This window comes from Nipponia nippon, unplaced genomic scaffold (genome assembly GCF_047370975.1).
Source record: "Nipponia nippon isolate SJK-2023a ecotype South Korea unplaced genomic scaffold, ASM4737097v1 scaffold_5, whole genome shotgun sequence".
Taxonomy (NCBI): Eukaryota; Metazoa; Chordata; class Aves; order Pelecaniformes; family Threskiornithidae; genus Nipponia; species Nipponia nippon.
The window spans coordinates 62,701,834-62,716,918 of NW_028262369.1; the positions used below are offsets into that span (position 1 = coordinate 62,701,834).

Genomic DNA, 15,085 nt, shown 5'->3' on the forward strand with positions numbered 1-15,085 from the left:
AAAGCAGCTGCTTGTTACCTTGCCAGCTGCAGGGGCTGCACAAGTGGTTATCGATACCAGCAAGGGTAAGCACATTTTCTTTGTCCCCTCTTTAGATGTTCTTGTCAGCCATTGTGGGAACCAGCTAGTGCCTCACAAGGCAGCAATAAAAAGGCTAGCCAAAAAAAGGCTGGGCAGCCAGGAGACTGAAAAAAAAAAATCCCTGGAGAAACTATAAAAATGTCTGTTTGGTCATAACCCCACCCCACCACCGTCAGAAGTCTTTTCTCTAACATCTGCCTCTCAGCTGGCTAGACCTGTGACGGCAAACTGCAACTGCCTTCACACAAAGAGCTGCCCAAGCGACTGCACGGCTGGAGAACTGTGCCAGAGCATTTCTTCCTCCCCATGCCCCCACCGCAGGGCTGCTCTCCAAGTGTTTGTTAGTGGTGCACAGGTTTCTGCCATCAGGTGAGCAGCACGTGCAAGCGTGGCAGGTGAAGGCCGGTGGGGAGGGGTGACCAAGAGCAGGCTGCATTTGCTTTTCTCACGTCGCCTGCCTACCTCCAGCAGCCCTTCATCTGGCAGGGGCAGATGGGGAACGCTGTGTGTGCATGTCAAGCAAGATGCTTTTCGGGAAGCCCTAGGCTGCTCCTCACCCACAGTACCTCTAATCATTTGCCACCTTCTTGCAGCAGACCAGGTGCTGTGCCCTACCCTCTCTGTCTCTACTCTGTGTCTTTGCTCCAGGCAGCGAGGCACCCAGTTTTTCTATAGCCCCATTTCACTACTGAGACAAGGTTAGAAAACTGGCTTAACTGAACTTGGTCACAGGTCACACCAGCCCCCTCCTTTCATCTTCTTGCCCCATGCTGCATGCAGCTGGAATCAGCACTAGTACTCTCATTTATTGCCTGCACACCTGTGGTCCCACCTCCAGACAGTTCAGTCTTTGCATGAATGCTGGGGTCGTGAGGAAGCTGCTGGTGGTGGGAGCAGGCTGAGAGCTCAGAGCCAGGCTCATGCGTGAAGCCATAAAATGTGTAAGAAACCCCTGCTTGTTTTCTTTCCTTTTCAAAGTTTTAAACAAGGGGAGGTGGGGTGGGGAAACCCAACCTGTTTGTCTTTTGGCTGTTAAGCTATGAAAACAGCTGTCAGCACTGCTCCTAATGTTGTGGCCAAAGGTATGACTGAAATACCAACCTAAACATTATACAGCAAGGGCCCCCACGCATGAAACTGGGATGTTGCAGCTTCACAAAGAAAGCCATTTCCCTTGCACTTTGTTTACCATTTTCAATTGAGACTTTTTTTTTAAGGCCACTTATGTTCTGCTCCCTGCTGCTATGAGGGCTTAAATGCTTCATCTCTGCATCCAGGACCTTAATGGAATGTAAGTACAAATACAAACTTCTAAGCCCTATTAAAATTAAACTCTGTGTGTCTACTGCAGTTTTTTACCTTGCTCAGGGATGTGCGCTGTACCACCCTGTGGAGCACATGTCCAAGCCCAGCCTTACTCTGCTGTATCAGTTTCTTTTACCCTGTTTTCCAGTGTAGACAGAGCCCTTGCTCTGTCAGATCACCCTGGACTGCTCCAGACCATGTGACTGAATATCACCAGACTGTGCTCTCCCTCGCTGCTGAAACTTTGCTTTATCAGAGTATTGCAACATCTAACGGTCCTGGGGCTTATTTGGCCCTGCGGATACCATGCAAGCAGCAATCTTGGTTTTCATGTCAGCGCACGGTTCAAGTCCTGCGGCTGTGGCGCTTCTGCTGTGGGGTTAATGTTACAGAGTACAGGAGGACAGGCCGAAATAGAGTCTAACAGATCACTTCTGTTAATGTATAGACAAGAAACTGGAACAGTCTTAAGCATTAAAAGAACAAGTATCATGACTGTTACTTCCATGGATGCTCTGTAGTTGCTAACAGATTTAACCTTAGATGTGTAAAAAGCTGCTGCCGTAGGAGCCAGCTGCATAAATCCAGCTGGGTGGGATTTAGGCAGAAAGAAGCAATTCACTACTTTTCCTGCGTGTGTCATTTGTCTCTCCCACAACACTCCTAACCTGAGAGTCAATGGAAGTGCAAACTACCAGATCTAAAACGATGACAAAGTGACTACAACCTGTGAAAGAAAACATACCACATGGTTCCATGCTCAGAACAAAGTGCAGTACCATCAATTAACTAGCATGACTTTAGGATGTCCGTCCCCCCCAAATTAATTAGAAAAGAAAGCAGAAATAGTTTGATTACCCCTTCAAACCAGCTTAAGGTCAACTGCAGGAGGCAAGGATACTACAGCTGTTGTCCTACTGCTTTCAACAGCATGAAAAGCCACACTTCCAAATCCTAAACTAACATTTTCATAGCCCGTTTGTGGCTGCTTGGCCTGCGTTTTAGATGACTGTTTCTCTGTGCACGCTATATTAGACTCTACGCAGGTTCTTTCCAGAAGTCCAAATAAGCTGCTTTAACACCTCTAACAGCCATTTGGACTATGACCTTTCCTAGCCAAGCTTTCTTTTGGCAAACCTCTTCTGAAAGATGTCTTCAGTGCAGTGGGTCCAGAGACTCCATTTTTCTTTGGCTAGTTCTCAAATGGGGTTGCAAGTGGAAAGAGGAAGCAAAGACATTTGTTCACCTAAACCACAGTTAACCACGCAGGAAGAAGCAGTAGTTTAGCCATTTCAGACGCTTGTCCAGATTGCTTGAACCGGCCCTAGCTCCTCCTACTTAACAGTGGCAGTGTCCCACGCTGTACCACAGCCGTCTCCTTCCACAGCCGCCAAGCAGGGTCTGTCTGTGGGACGCCTCACGGGTTGTGGGCTTAGAAGAAGGGGGTGCATCAGCTGCAGCACTGTCTCAGCATTTGGCAGGCGACACGTGCCCAGCTTTGCTGCAAGGACAACAGATTTGACTTTGGCGTCGTGGAAATGGACTGGCTGCAGCTGTTGAGCCTTCTGGCCTGTTCAGCAGACTGTCTGCAACCCTTCTGTAATTACAGCTTAAAGGGAAAAATACCATGCAGAATACCATGAAATATTAAAGGAGTCCGCAGTACTAATTAGAGCCATGGGAGGCAGGTCTGTCTAAACCGGCCTGCTCAGGCCTTCCTCTCGTGGGTTGTAACTCTCACGTGCCCCAGCAGGCCAGGCTGTGAAGCCGGCACAAGCGAATTGAAGGTATGACAACTATTTGGCTTCATAACCAAGAGGAGCGTTAAGCCGTTTTACAGAGCCATCTCCACGCAGTGCGTTTCAACCTACATACGCTGAAATCACTTCGGTAGATAACATTCCTGTATGTCACTATCTTAATCGTTTACTCAGGCATATCTACAAACCAAGAAGGCTGTGGGTGAAGATAAAGTTTTTTAGGCTACCTGTAGCTTAACATTCTTCTGTAGAATCCCGTCACTGTCAGGAATTTCAGACACAGCTGTCTTAACTGGATATTTGAAAGGTAAATGACAAGATATTTCCCAGTTTGTGACCTGGTAAAGATGTTGCACTGACTTGTTTGATGCTCGACTTACGTAGGTCAAGTACTTCTGTGCAGTAAAAGCAAAACATTGGAACATTTCTAGCATCCGTGGGAATTCTTAGCCCTCTTAAACTGCTTTTTTCCCAAACTTACTCCCAAAACCACTCATTTTTGACAGTCAGCTTAAAGGAGACTTACCACACCAAGGGAGGGGTGTTTAATGCAGATATTGGAAAAGTTTGGTAGGAATGCACAGATCAAACGACAAAATACAGACAGCAGAAGGCAGTTTGATTAGAGTCTTCCACAAGAGAGATTGCTTGTGGTGATGCTACACTCTTCTAGCAAGCAAAAAACTGACTGCAGTTTAGTTCAATCCAGACAGTGTTATAGGTTGTGCCACAAAATTAGCCTCCACAGAATCAAGAGACGGGTTCAAACCATTGCATTTCCAACCCTGAAAGACAGCCAGAATGTTTTTCACTGCTGCTTGCTTCATTGCAGCGAAGGAATGATTCCTCTGTTCAGCAGCAACAAGTTTCTGTAATTAATGTTCATCCAGCCCTCCCTTACGCACGAGAAACAAGGGTTCTCCTGCACGCACAGAGCCTTCTTGAACGCTGCTTGGGTAGGTCTCATCGATCCAGACAGCGCTTTTGAGCTGCTTCTGAACACACATTCCTTAGAAGATTGATCACAGATCTGGGATCTGCGCTCTTCATAATAGCACTGCCAGATACAATCATATTTGCACCTGCCTGAAAGACATTAAACACCCGCTCAATAACACGAAACAGATCCACTGAACAAGGTTTCTTGCTGTAAAACACGTCAGGAGGTAGTGAATTCTAGGCTGGTGGGCAAACGAGCGCTATTTGTTGGACACGGGCAACGTACCTCTAACTACAACCACAAATCAAGTTCAGAAAAGACAGCTCTTCCCCAAATAGCTAATTTCTTCATCATCGCTCCTATTTACCCTAACAAACAGCTTCTCTAGCTTAGGGGAGGCTTCAGTAGCCACTATTGAAAAAGGCACAAGATTACACCTCGAGTAAATTTTTTTATATTAAGTGTGCTTTACTGTTCCCTCTGAAAACTAACGGTCAAAATGTCATTCCTCCTAAGCTTTATTTTCCAAGGGACGACTAAGTCTCTTGGCGCAGCAACTGAAAACGCTGCTCCGCTTGAGCCTCTTACCTCTGCGCACTTATGGATGGTGTCAGGCCCGACTCCTCCATCCACTTCAATATCCAACGAGGGAAACTGTGTCCTCAGCCACTGAACCTGAGAAACGGTACAGAAAGGTTGGCACAGAGATCCACGCTCAGCTGCTACAGCTACGTATAGCTTCTTACACACCGCAACAAGGTTTATCCACTTCACCACTAGACTCTGTACTCTTAATTACCTTTGAGCTCAATAAATAAGGAAAGAGAAACTTAGTTTACCTTTGGCATCATGTCTTCCATAAATTTCTGCCCTCCGAATCCAGGTTCTACCGTCATCACCAGAGCCATGTCTATCTGATTGGCCCAAGGTGCCAAGTGTTCAACTGTAGTGCCAGGTTTGATCGCCAAGCCAACCTGCAGGCGAGGCAAGACAAACCCAAGCGCGCCTTAGGGTGACACAAACGCAGCAAGATTGGCTTGAACTGGGTACAAGCGCCCAGGAAAATAATTACGTGTCTGTGTCAGCGCAGTAAGAACAGGCTGCCTTAAGTAAAGATTCCCGATTCTCTTCAACTAAAACTGAAGACTGACTTTGCGCACAGAGCGTTAGGGCTGCACGCATCAATCTCCGGCCACCTGAAACTGCAGCGATGGGTTTTTCATCGCCCGAAACACGGCGGTCAGTTAAGCCGCGTGCAGCGCGCTGCTCCAAGCCTGCGCGCCCCTCACCTTCATCCCGTTCTCCCGAATGTCTTTTATCAAGGCCCCTGGGTTGTCTGTGGCCTCCAGATGAAAGGTGTACTGGTTTGCGCCAGCGACAGCCATTGGTTTCACCCACTGCTCTGGTCTGGCAACCATCATGTGCATATCTGCGAGGGGGGAGCAGAGCGGAGAGCCGTCAGCGAGCGCGGCAGCCCCCGCCCCGGCCCCGCCGCCAGACGGGCGCCGAACGCAGGGCCCGGCCGTGGGGCCCGAGCGCAGGGGCGGCCGCAGCCGCCACCGCAGCGGCCCGAGCGCGTCCCGCGTCCCGCCCCGCCGCCGCCGCCGCCGGCCCTGCCCGGGCAGCCCCCCGCCCCCTTACCGAAGAAGGGCTCCTGGCCCAGCTGCTTGCGCAGGCTCTCCACGACGGGGTGGCCGAAGGTGATGTTCGGGACGAAGTGTCTTGGGGCCGAAGAGAGAGACCCGCCCGCCCGCAGGTTACACCCGGCCGGCGGGGCGGGCCGCCCGCCCGCACCCTCGGGGCGGCCGCCCCCCGCGCCCCCGGCCCGGCCCCGCCCGCCCCCGGCCGTTACCCGTCCATTACATCCAGGTGGAGGTAGTCGGCGCCGCAGTCCAGCATGCGGCTGCACTCGGCGCCCAGCGCCGCCAGGTCGCTGTTGAGGATGGACGGCCCGATCCGGCACCCCGACGCCATGGCTGCCGCCCGCCGCCCCGCGCATGCGCCGCCGCGCGGCCTGCCGGGAGGGGCGCGCGCCACCGCCCCGCCCCGCCGCGCCCGCCGCCATCTTCGGTGGCCGCCGGCGGCGGGGCCTGGCGCTGCCGGGGCCGAGCCGCGCTGACGCGGAGGAAGCGGCGCAGCTCGAGGCTGTGGCCGGCCGGCCGCCCGCCAGCACCGGGAGCAGCGCTCCCGCCCCGGCCGGCAGAGCGCGGCGCGCCCCGCCGCTGCGGGGCTTCCCGGGGGCCCCGCCCGGCCGCCCCCGCGGCTCCGGCGCGGGCGGGCCTTGCGGCTGGTTCCGAGCCAGGCCCCTTCTGGCGCTTGGGAGGGCACAGGCCGCTCTGAACAGCCACCCCCCGGCGAAGGGCCTAAATGGGGAGGGGGGGAAAAAAGGCTTGTTTTGACAGACTTTTTTTTTTTTTTTAGGTTCCCACCAACGAGTGCCGTGCTACCCCCGAAGCACGGCTGTAGGCGGCGGTGCCACGGAAGGCCCCGGCGCAGGGGGTGGGCGCGGGGTGGGCAGAGCCCCCGCACCCTCGGCGGCGGGCGGCCGAGCCAGGGCGCGGCAGGGCCTGGAAGCAGATGGGCAAACTTTTACAAACGCTGTCTGCGTCCCGGAACAAAATAAGCTCAAACGGCGCATAGCAAAGCCTTGTAGAAAGGAGGGCCGAGGCGGTGTTGCGCGGCAGGCGTAAACACAGAACTCCGTCCTTTTGCCGTCAGACTCCTCTGTATTTAGTCCTCGGGACAACATTTGCATAAAATGCTGAGGCAACGGGACCGACGCCGACAAAGACTCGCACAGCCCGGACGTTTGTTGAACATGACATGCGCTTAAGGCCTCTAACACTAAGCAGCATTGTTTGTTGTCACAGCAGAAGTATACCAGTTCTGTTACAGAGACACTGGAGGAAAGCACAAAACCAGCTAAAGTACGTGGTACGCACCGCCTTAGGACAGTATTCAGTGCAACCGATACGAAAGTAAAACACATGAGAAAACAGACTGGCTGGTCCGCCCGTCTGCTCCATCTCTCAACAACCACCCAACAAAATCACAGCCATCCACCCAGCCACCTGGATAAAACTAAATTACGGATTACATCATTTATAAGCTGCGTTGATTTCTAGCAGGGTAGGCATTAAAAAGAGGCATTTTAGTCCTTGCTATGGCTTACTACTGTGGATTCACGGGTGACAGTGAGAAACCTGAATGGAAACATTTATAACATATACTGTATTAAATGAAGTAAATCACAGTTATTTTTCTCATCGTTAGAGTGGAGAGTACCATGGTGAGGCATCTACTTTTCATTAAGGAAGATGCTTCCTTCTCGTTTTCAGCAGAAGAGGTCACTCTGTAAAATGCACCATGAGATCTGTGTGTGTTGTGTCCCAGCCGTTTCCTCAGCTCGCGTCTAAAACTCTCCTCCCCCACCTGACTGCCAGTAACCCAGCCTGCCCTGGGATTTGAAAGCGAAGCTGTGTTTTTTTCTGGTTTGTGCGTCACTGTTAATAATAAAACTTAGCATCTGGAATTTAGCAATTCTTTGAATGACGTCCAAGCTAGGAGCTAATCCAAAGCAGTCTCCTATAGGTAGCTGGTGCTGGCTCCCGTGCGCTGAGGAGATAAGAAGCGGTACAGCATGTTTTGGTAAGCAGTTTGTCATCCAGGACGCCCACTGAGCAGCAGATCAAGACACTGCCATCTTCACCCAGCCATCTCTCTTACAAAACTGTGCACACTTTAAAGTTGCATTAGTGCATCACCTATATATATATATATATATATGGTGATATAGGTGGTGCACTATAAAAATATTTGCCTCTTCAACCCTGCTTTTGCCAAGAGGTGCCGAGAGTCTCTCCCTCTCAGCGATGCAGTGGAAGCAGAGGATGCTCAACACCTGTGAGCCCGGGAGAAGGATGGCTTGTGCTGTCTAGCTTGAGAGGTTTAACGTGCCCGAGTTCCCGCCGCAGATTGGTGTGCACAGCTCCCGTCCAATCTGAGCGTTCGGCGAACACCGGGCAGCACAGCCTGGAGGCCCCACGGGTTTCAGCAGGCTGAAACCTGCTGTCAGGTATATGGTTAATTTTCCATGCAACAGTAAAAACTGCGTGCTGCACTACAGCAGTGAGGCAGTCGTTTTTATGGCAGTGTTTTAAACAGCTGTTTCAGAGCTGTTGAAGAGAGATGCGAGTCCGTCCTTTGGAGATGGATAGGAGGGTATCGTTCTGTCTCCTCAGTAAGGCTGTTTGTTTTATGATGCGTGTGTCCAAATTACAAGCACTCAGGAGCCAAACTGGTAATTAGCACATTTTACAGGCTCTCAGGATGATCTAGAACATTTTTCTCTGCACAATAATGCCATGATTATAAACTCTAGTTCTTATAAGCTGAAAAAGGCAGTATATGATTCCCAAAGCGCAGGGTAACTTTGGGCGTTGCTTATGATTTCATGGTTTGTTTCACAGCTGTTTTGCAGTTTGCCCGTAAGCAGCTAATGGCTCAATTCACATTTCAGTGTAGTTCCATGATGCTGCAGCATAGTCCATAACTCAGCTGTGACTTCGGCTGATCCCCCACGGGGATCTCCACCTCCGTATAAATGTTACGTGTATATCTCTCTAATGCTTGCAGCCATGACCATTGCATACATAAAACGGTACCTTTTTAAATACAATCTCAACATGCCAAAAATAGATTCTTTCATCAAGTTTCTGCCCTGCAATATCCATCTTTTGTTTACAATGTACATATATATTTATATTTATATATATAGGAACATGAAAATAACATATATAAATATTTACTTTAAATCCCTATATCTGAGTACATACGACAGCATCAGTGGAGCAGTTGCTAGGTACCGGAAGGTCCACGCATTCCAGATGCGGTTTCTCATTTTTTTTTTTTTAAGCTGCAGAGATGAATTACTCAGTACATTGAAGCAGGAGAGCATGGGCTATTTATACCATCTGCAGACCACTCACCCCCTGCCCAGCTATATCTGTGCACAGCACGTGCATTCCTTCTCACGGTATGTACTCTATTTAGTTTTACAGAGCAAATATTTTTGTAGCACAAGGGCAATATCTTACAGAGTGGAATGAAACCAACAGACAAAAGTAAACTCAACTAAAGTCTGCAGTGCCAAAACCAAAAAAAAGTCTAATTGCTCCATGGTGCTCATCATTGCTCTGCAAGTTAGAAACAATGGTCCCAGGCTTGTGAAAATCAAGCTTTAGATTGGTACTTTTTGTCAGTGTTTTCACGGTCAGTACCAAGGTGTAAGAGCCTTGGATTCAGCTACTATATAGCCCTCCTCTCAAAAATGCTACAAAAATAAATCTTGGGCACAATCTCAAAAGAGGCTTCGCTTCTCTGTCTCATACAGTACGACAGCCCGCTTACCCAACGAGGCTGCTGATCACAGTACATGGCTGCCAGATCAAGGTTTTATGGACCACATATTTGCCCACACACCCCTACCCTGAGAATTTTGTAAAAATTCTCTGTTCCTGTGGTCTTGCCCTGAACTGAAATAGATTTCTCAAACGGAAATTTGCCAGTCTATAGCAACCGGCTCTTAGCTATTTTCTGCTTTCGGATAATAAAGTGCTCTTGTTTTAGTTAGTTACCAGGGAACTCAAAGGAGAAGGTACGCTTTCTTTTCCTCCTCCCACTACTGCACTTCCCCGAGAGTTAAACATGAGATTCGTCGAGATCGACGTCAGTCTCCCCAAGCTCCACGTGCGTGAAGCTGAAGTGAGTGGCCAGCAAGGGGTTCTCCATCCCGTTGTCCTCACTGATGTGAAGGACAGTGTCGCCGTGCTGCAGCAAGCTGGTGGTCTCGAGGCCAGCGTAATCCTCGGTGTCAGAGGAGAGCTGTGTGGGTGGGGTGCTTTGTGCTGTTGTTGGCCGGGACTCCAAGCCCTCCTCTTTTTCCTTCTCCTTCTCACCAGAAAGTGCCTCGCTCTGCAATTGAGGGGAGCCACTGGTCAGGCTCAGAGAAAGCGGGAGGGAGAGGGGCAAAAAAGCAAGGGAACATCCATAAAATATTTTCTCATTCGGAAATACTTTTTACCGTAAAGGACGAGGCACTTGCAGACCATAAATCCCTAAAATTTTGCCCTAACAATGATATATTTTTGCTGGAGAATCCAATTTGTAGCAATGATCAGAAAGGTTATCTGATTTCAGTCATTAACGCTTCCCCACTTCATTTTTTTCAGCGTATTCTCAAGACAGGCATCCTTCATTTGTTCATGGCAAAGGACATAACCACCAAAAGACGCTAGTTATCTGGGCATATACAAGTGATCTCAGTGTCACTGATGTGTTGAAGGGATGGCTGTGAGTGTCCCTGCACTGTCCTCAGTGGTGTCCAACACAGAAAAAAATGTTGGACAAGCAATTTCTTTTGAAACGTGCTGCTTTTGCTAAAACAGTCCTGAGGTTTTTGAAGGCGTCCTTCCTTAAGGACGCATTTCTCAGAAAGCAAGCTGTAAAAACCTGTTGATGAAAACTTGCACTGGTGAGCACGTCCAGAAGGACTACTGTATGGGATGGGAAGATGGAAAGGGAAGATGCAGGAAATATATTTGTGCATTAAGAATCATTGCATAGATCTAGAAGTGAATGGTTTACAAAAGTAGGGAGTTGGACAGCAAACTCGGCCGAAAGAACAGACACACAGAAGAGTTTGCTGTCTTCACTCACCCGCCAGCTTTTGTTATAGCGCTGTAACGCATCAGGCATTTCCCTATACATTTGCCCTGCGACTTTGATTGATTAAGCAGCGGACAGGCACACACGATAAAACCGCCAGTCACATTACCTGGCCAGTGGTCTGGCTATGGAGATCCGCTACAACGATGGCAGGTGAGGAGGTCAGCACAGGTTTGCTTAGCGGTTCCTGCTTGCTGGTCGCCTGGGGGCTGCTGCGGCTGCAGCTCTCCTGCTGGGCTGCTGGAGTGGATGGGTCCCCTGGGGAGGCTGCTGTTGTCTCAGGCTGGGCTTCAGTGAAAGTCACCGACCGCTTCTGCTCCACTGAAGGGTACAAAACCCAGAAAACTGAGTATTAAAATGCTACAATTTGGGAAGGAAAACACAACAAGAAAAGAAGGGAGAGAATCCCTAGATTTTTTATAACTAAGACAGGATTCTTGCTTCATTCCATCTTTATAAGCTGTCTAATTGGAGTCTAATCTGAAAGCCTTTTACCCTAGGCTTCCTCTAAAGCCACAGCAAGAGTCAGGGATCTCCTCAAGACTAGTCACCCTACCTATCGTTGTCATGGCTTGGTGAGATAAATGCCACCCATAACATCTTTCCATCCCAGAAGAATACACTGAATTGAATTCCCATTTCTGCCCTCAACTAAAAGAAGAAAACTGAGATGCAAATATATAAGGGATTGCCCAAGGTTTTGCAGGAAGTCTGAAAAAAGAAAGAGGGCAGGTGATGGCTCCCCATTCCTGCAGACTGAGTCCGCTATCTGGGAATAACAGGACAGCACAGGGTGAAGACAGCTAGACTAAAATTTACGAGTAAAACTGATATCCCTGCTCCTGCTCTTAACAATTTTGGGTCAACTTTTATGTTTCAAACATCTCCAGCAGCACTGTTGCCCCAGCACAGTCTGAGTGGTTAGAAACCCAGAAAGTTCGCAAGCAACCCTTGCTCTTCCAGGTGTCTCCTCCAAAGTTACCTGCTCACTCCAGATGGTACAGAATACAGCCACCTGCTCTGCTTGGCAGTGCTGACTCCTGGAAACGTACGGCATGGACTAGAACAGTCCTATATTCATTTCCACATACAACCCTTAAAGCTCTGCACTGCTAAACTTAACAAATGATGGGAAATTTCCTTCTTTCTACTACTTTCAATAGCAGCGTCAAAATTTGCACATCTGGAGGTTTTGGCAAGGCATCCTGAATAGAGGATCCCTGTCCCCTAAATTCTCCATGCCTCTAGGAGACATGATAATTCACCGTCTGTGTCCAGTTTCACCTTGAAAGCCTTTGGAGAACCCATCAAAGTGTTTTGAGGGGGTGATTTTCTGATAGGATATCCACTCACAAGGAAAAACAATAAAACTGCTGGGACTTCACTTTAATATAGGCTGCTAACAATGTACATACTAACTTTTCCTTTAAGCTAAACCAACAAGAGTATTTTCTACTTTCAAGTATGAAGTGCTGGTACTGGAAACGCAGCACTGCCCTACCGCTAGGTTTTGGTTTTGGCTGGATGCTCCGTCGCGTGGTTGAAAGCCGAGCTCCGTGACGGCTACGAGGTTCGGTTTGAGTTTTCTGACGTGACAGCAGCGGTCGTCGAAGCTAAACATTGGAAGAAAGAGTTAGGCTGATGTATGTTCGCATATTACACAACTTCTCCTCTGTAAGGAGAAGAGATCATCATTGTCTATTCCTCTAGATGTCCATTCACTCTATGTTCAGCAGATATAAGTTTTAAGGTTTCCACGGCTCAGACATCTTCACATGAACTTCTGGGTTTTGTGCTGTTTCAGTGTCAATACTGAATGTAATGCAATGCAGATTGTGTAACCATCATTTAAATAAGAAAAAAAAAAAAAAAGAAAAAGTCTGCAGAGGAAAAGATTGGGGAATTCAAAACAAAGTGCACCTCCTTCTCTTAGGGATTTGTCAGGCCTCACAGCTACAACTTGTGCTACAGCTCCTGCTAACTCAACGGACTGCACTAATATATTACAAATTAGGTAAAAGGGGCACGTCACATCCATAAATCATTTCAGAACAGACACAGATGAGAAAAACCAAACCAACTCAAACGGGAGGAGAGAAGGCTTGTTCACTCCCCGTGTTCTCACCTGCCGTAGGCCTCTCTTCCGCCCCAGGGGCTGCTGCAGAAGAAGGTTCTGCTGTCCTGGCTCGCTCTGCACGCTTGCCACCCTGTTAGATGTTGACAGCGTTAGGCCAAGCACAGAAGCACCCTGTATAGCTAGTAGGTGTCCTGGCAATTGTGACTAAAATAAATAGATAAATAAATAAATAAACCAACCACTAATGGCACAGTCACTTCAAAGAGCAGTACTGTCTTTGAAGGATGGGGGGGACGTGTCTGTTGGATTGTGGCTTCCGGGGCTTAGGAAAGGGTGGGAGGTGGAGTCATGGCATTCAGGACTTGGCCACGCACAGGTAGCATCCAAATATAAATAACTGCAGATTTCAGTTTTCAGTCATTGATTGATGCATCCCACTGAGCAACACTCGCTTCTCTGCATCCTTTGCCACATCAATAACGGCAAGAATATCAGCTTCCTAGCTCAAAAGCCGCCTTGTTTGCTTTTCCTTTTTCAAGGACAATGTTGTAAAGGCTATTTTTTTTCCTCCCAAATAGACTCCACAGCCTCATCACAATTTTGTCATCTGGTTTTAATTTCAATTTAAGTCAACAAACAAAAAACAAACACAAAGTGACAAAGGATCCATTCACATAATGGATGCATGAGTTATGTGAACAAGGCCCCACACTCAACACTTGCAGCCTTAAGTCTTTTTGTGGCTAACAAACAAAAAAGACAAGTAAAACGTAAAGTTTATATATATATATATATATATAGACACAGCTTTTTAGCTTTTAATATCTTGACACAAAATATCTGAAAATTTGCAGTAAAAGAATCTTTAGCAATAAAACATACTTGGCTACATACCATCTCATTCTACCATTCAACTGACCATTTAATCTACTTAATATAAAAATACCACCCTCCCCTCATTTTTATCAAAGCATTGTATTCCTCCCTCCAAACAGTTAAAAATGGGTCATTTAGCAGACAGCGGTCACAAAACATTTTAGCTGAATGAACTATGTCTGAGAGACATATGGTTACAATAGCAACTAAAATTTAAGATGGACTTCTTTTAAGTCAGGCAGCTGCTTATTTGGGACAGACTGGAATCCACTGAGCCACACGTCCTATTTAAGCAACTCCCAGCTATATCTGGTATGCATTGTTGAAGATTCAGTATTACAATCCATTTTGCCTTTGGCCTGCATTAAGCTAAAGGAAAACAACATTCTTTTCTCTGGATGTTTTCCTTGGATCTCCCTGAAGGAGCTCAGTACCACCAACAGAGTGAAGGTTTATCACCTGACCTTACAGAAGTGGAGGAAGAAGACAAACCCAAGGACGTGGTCAGGCAAGACATGGAAGAATGTCTGTGGAGAGGCTTAAAAAGTTCCATCTCCTGAACAGCTCATTCTTCACTTTGGCAGAGGTTATTGCCCTTAGAAGGTTTGGTGGAACAGAACATGAGAGCTTCCTGGTCTGCTTCGGGTCTAAGTCTGCTCACCTGACCTGAAAGTCCTATTCCTTCCTCTCTTATCAGTTTAAACTAAAGCCAGACTTTGCACTAAACCATATGCATGTGTTTCTACCAGCTCTACTGGGGAGACAATGGGCAACTTGAAGGAGAGAGACATCTGAAGACCCTGAAGCTGCTTCTCTTCTGATTGTCTGACCACAGCCTAATAGTCCTAGGCATGCCCTCCGCAATCTCACCACAGCTGCAGTGGTTTGGGAAAAAAGCAAAAGCTTCTGCAAGCTCAAAGCCAGAACAAACAAGATATATTTGAGTCCTTTTCTCCCTCAGACAGCTCTTCCAAATGAGATCACCGGTCTCTGGAACATATTTTCCAGCTTTTACGTAGGGTATTGACATGATTTACATACAGGGCATCCTAAACATCATGCAAACACCTGCCTATGAATAAGCGGAGTCCTCAAAGTTACTTCCTGTTAGTAGGACTGTGTTCTTGACCTAGACGATGACTGCAGCGCATATGACCGGTAGGTCCAGAAGCAACGCATCATTCCTTATTAAAGCAAAGAGACTGTGCTTAAATTAGTCTTTAGCTCTGTGGTCCAGACTACCTGAAATTACAGCTTGTAGAATTTTCTTAATCTTCTGTTTCTAGGATTACATAAAAACTTATTCCTCTGAATTTTAAG

At 47.9% G+C, this 15,085-nt stretch overlaps 2 protein-coding genes across 8 annotated transcripts in view; both read right to left on the bottom strand.

Annotated features, from left to right (window-relative positions):
• Positions 1-3,659: 3,659 nt before the first annotated feature.
• Positions 3,660-6,291, bottom strand: RPE (ribulose-5-phosphate-3-epimerase). Of its 3 annotated transcripts, XM_087734141.1 has the most exons (6): positions 5,939-6,115; positions 5,728-5,807; positions 5,376-5,515; positions 4,926-5,060; positions 4,675-4,761; positions 3,660-4,232 (listed from the first exon to the last, which is right to left on the bottom strand). In XM_087734141.1, the coding sequence occupies exons 1-6, from the start codon at positions 6,058-6,060 to the stop codon at positions 4,110-4,112; spliced, it is 687 nt and encodes a 228-aa protein (XP_087590267.1). In that variant the 5' UTR covers positions 6,061-6,115; the 3' UTR covers positions 3,660-4,109. The 3 variants fall into 3 exon arrangements, with proteins under 3 accessions (XP_087590267.1, XP_087590268.1, XP_087590269.1); XM_087734142.1 differs by lacking the exon at positions 5,728-5,807 and having other exon boundaries at positions 5,950-6,291; XM_087734143.1 differs by lacking the exon at positions 4,926-5,060 and having other exon boundaries at positions 5,939-6,194.
• A 1,503-nt stretch (positions 6,292-7,794) lies between these two features.
• UNC80 (unc-80 subunit of NALCN channel complex) overlaps positions 7,795-15,085 on the bottom strand; it is a 135,300-nt gene continuing 128,009 nt past the window's right edge. For all 5 annotated transcript variants that reach the window (XM_087734137.1, XM_087734135.1, XM_087734134.1 and 2 more), the window contains 4 exons: positions 12,938-13,019; positions 12,314-12,425; positions 10,922-11,133; positions 7,795-10,059 (listed from right to left, as the gene is read on the bottom strand). In XM_087734137.1, the coding sequence (XP_087590263.1) occupies positions 9,787-10,059; positions 10,922-11,133; positions 12,314-12,425; positions 12,938-13,019 (679 nt within the window). In that variant the 3' untranslated portion in view covers positions 7,795-9,786. The remainder of the gene's footprint in view (positions 10,060-10,921; positions 11,134-12,313; positions 12,426-12,937; positions 13,020-15,085) is intronic.

Excerpts from the sequence above, each read along its gene's own strand:
- RPE (XM_087734142.1), bottom strand. The coding sequence starts at position 6,151 with ATGGCGGCGGGCGCGGCGGGGCGGGGCGGTGGCGCGCGCCCCTCCCGG. Across the intron at positions 5,516-5,949 it reads CCGACTACCTCCACCTGGAT|ATATGCACATGATGGTTGCC; the intron begins GTAATGGACGGG and ends CCCCCCTCGCAG. Across the intron at positions 4,762-4,925 it reads TGGAAGACATGATGCCAAAG|GTTCAGTGGCTGAGGACACA; the intron begins GTAAACTAAGTT and ends ACCGTTTCTCAG.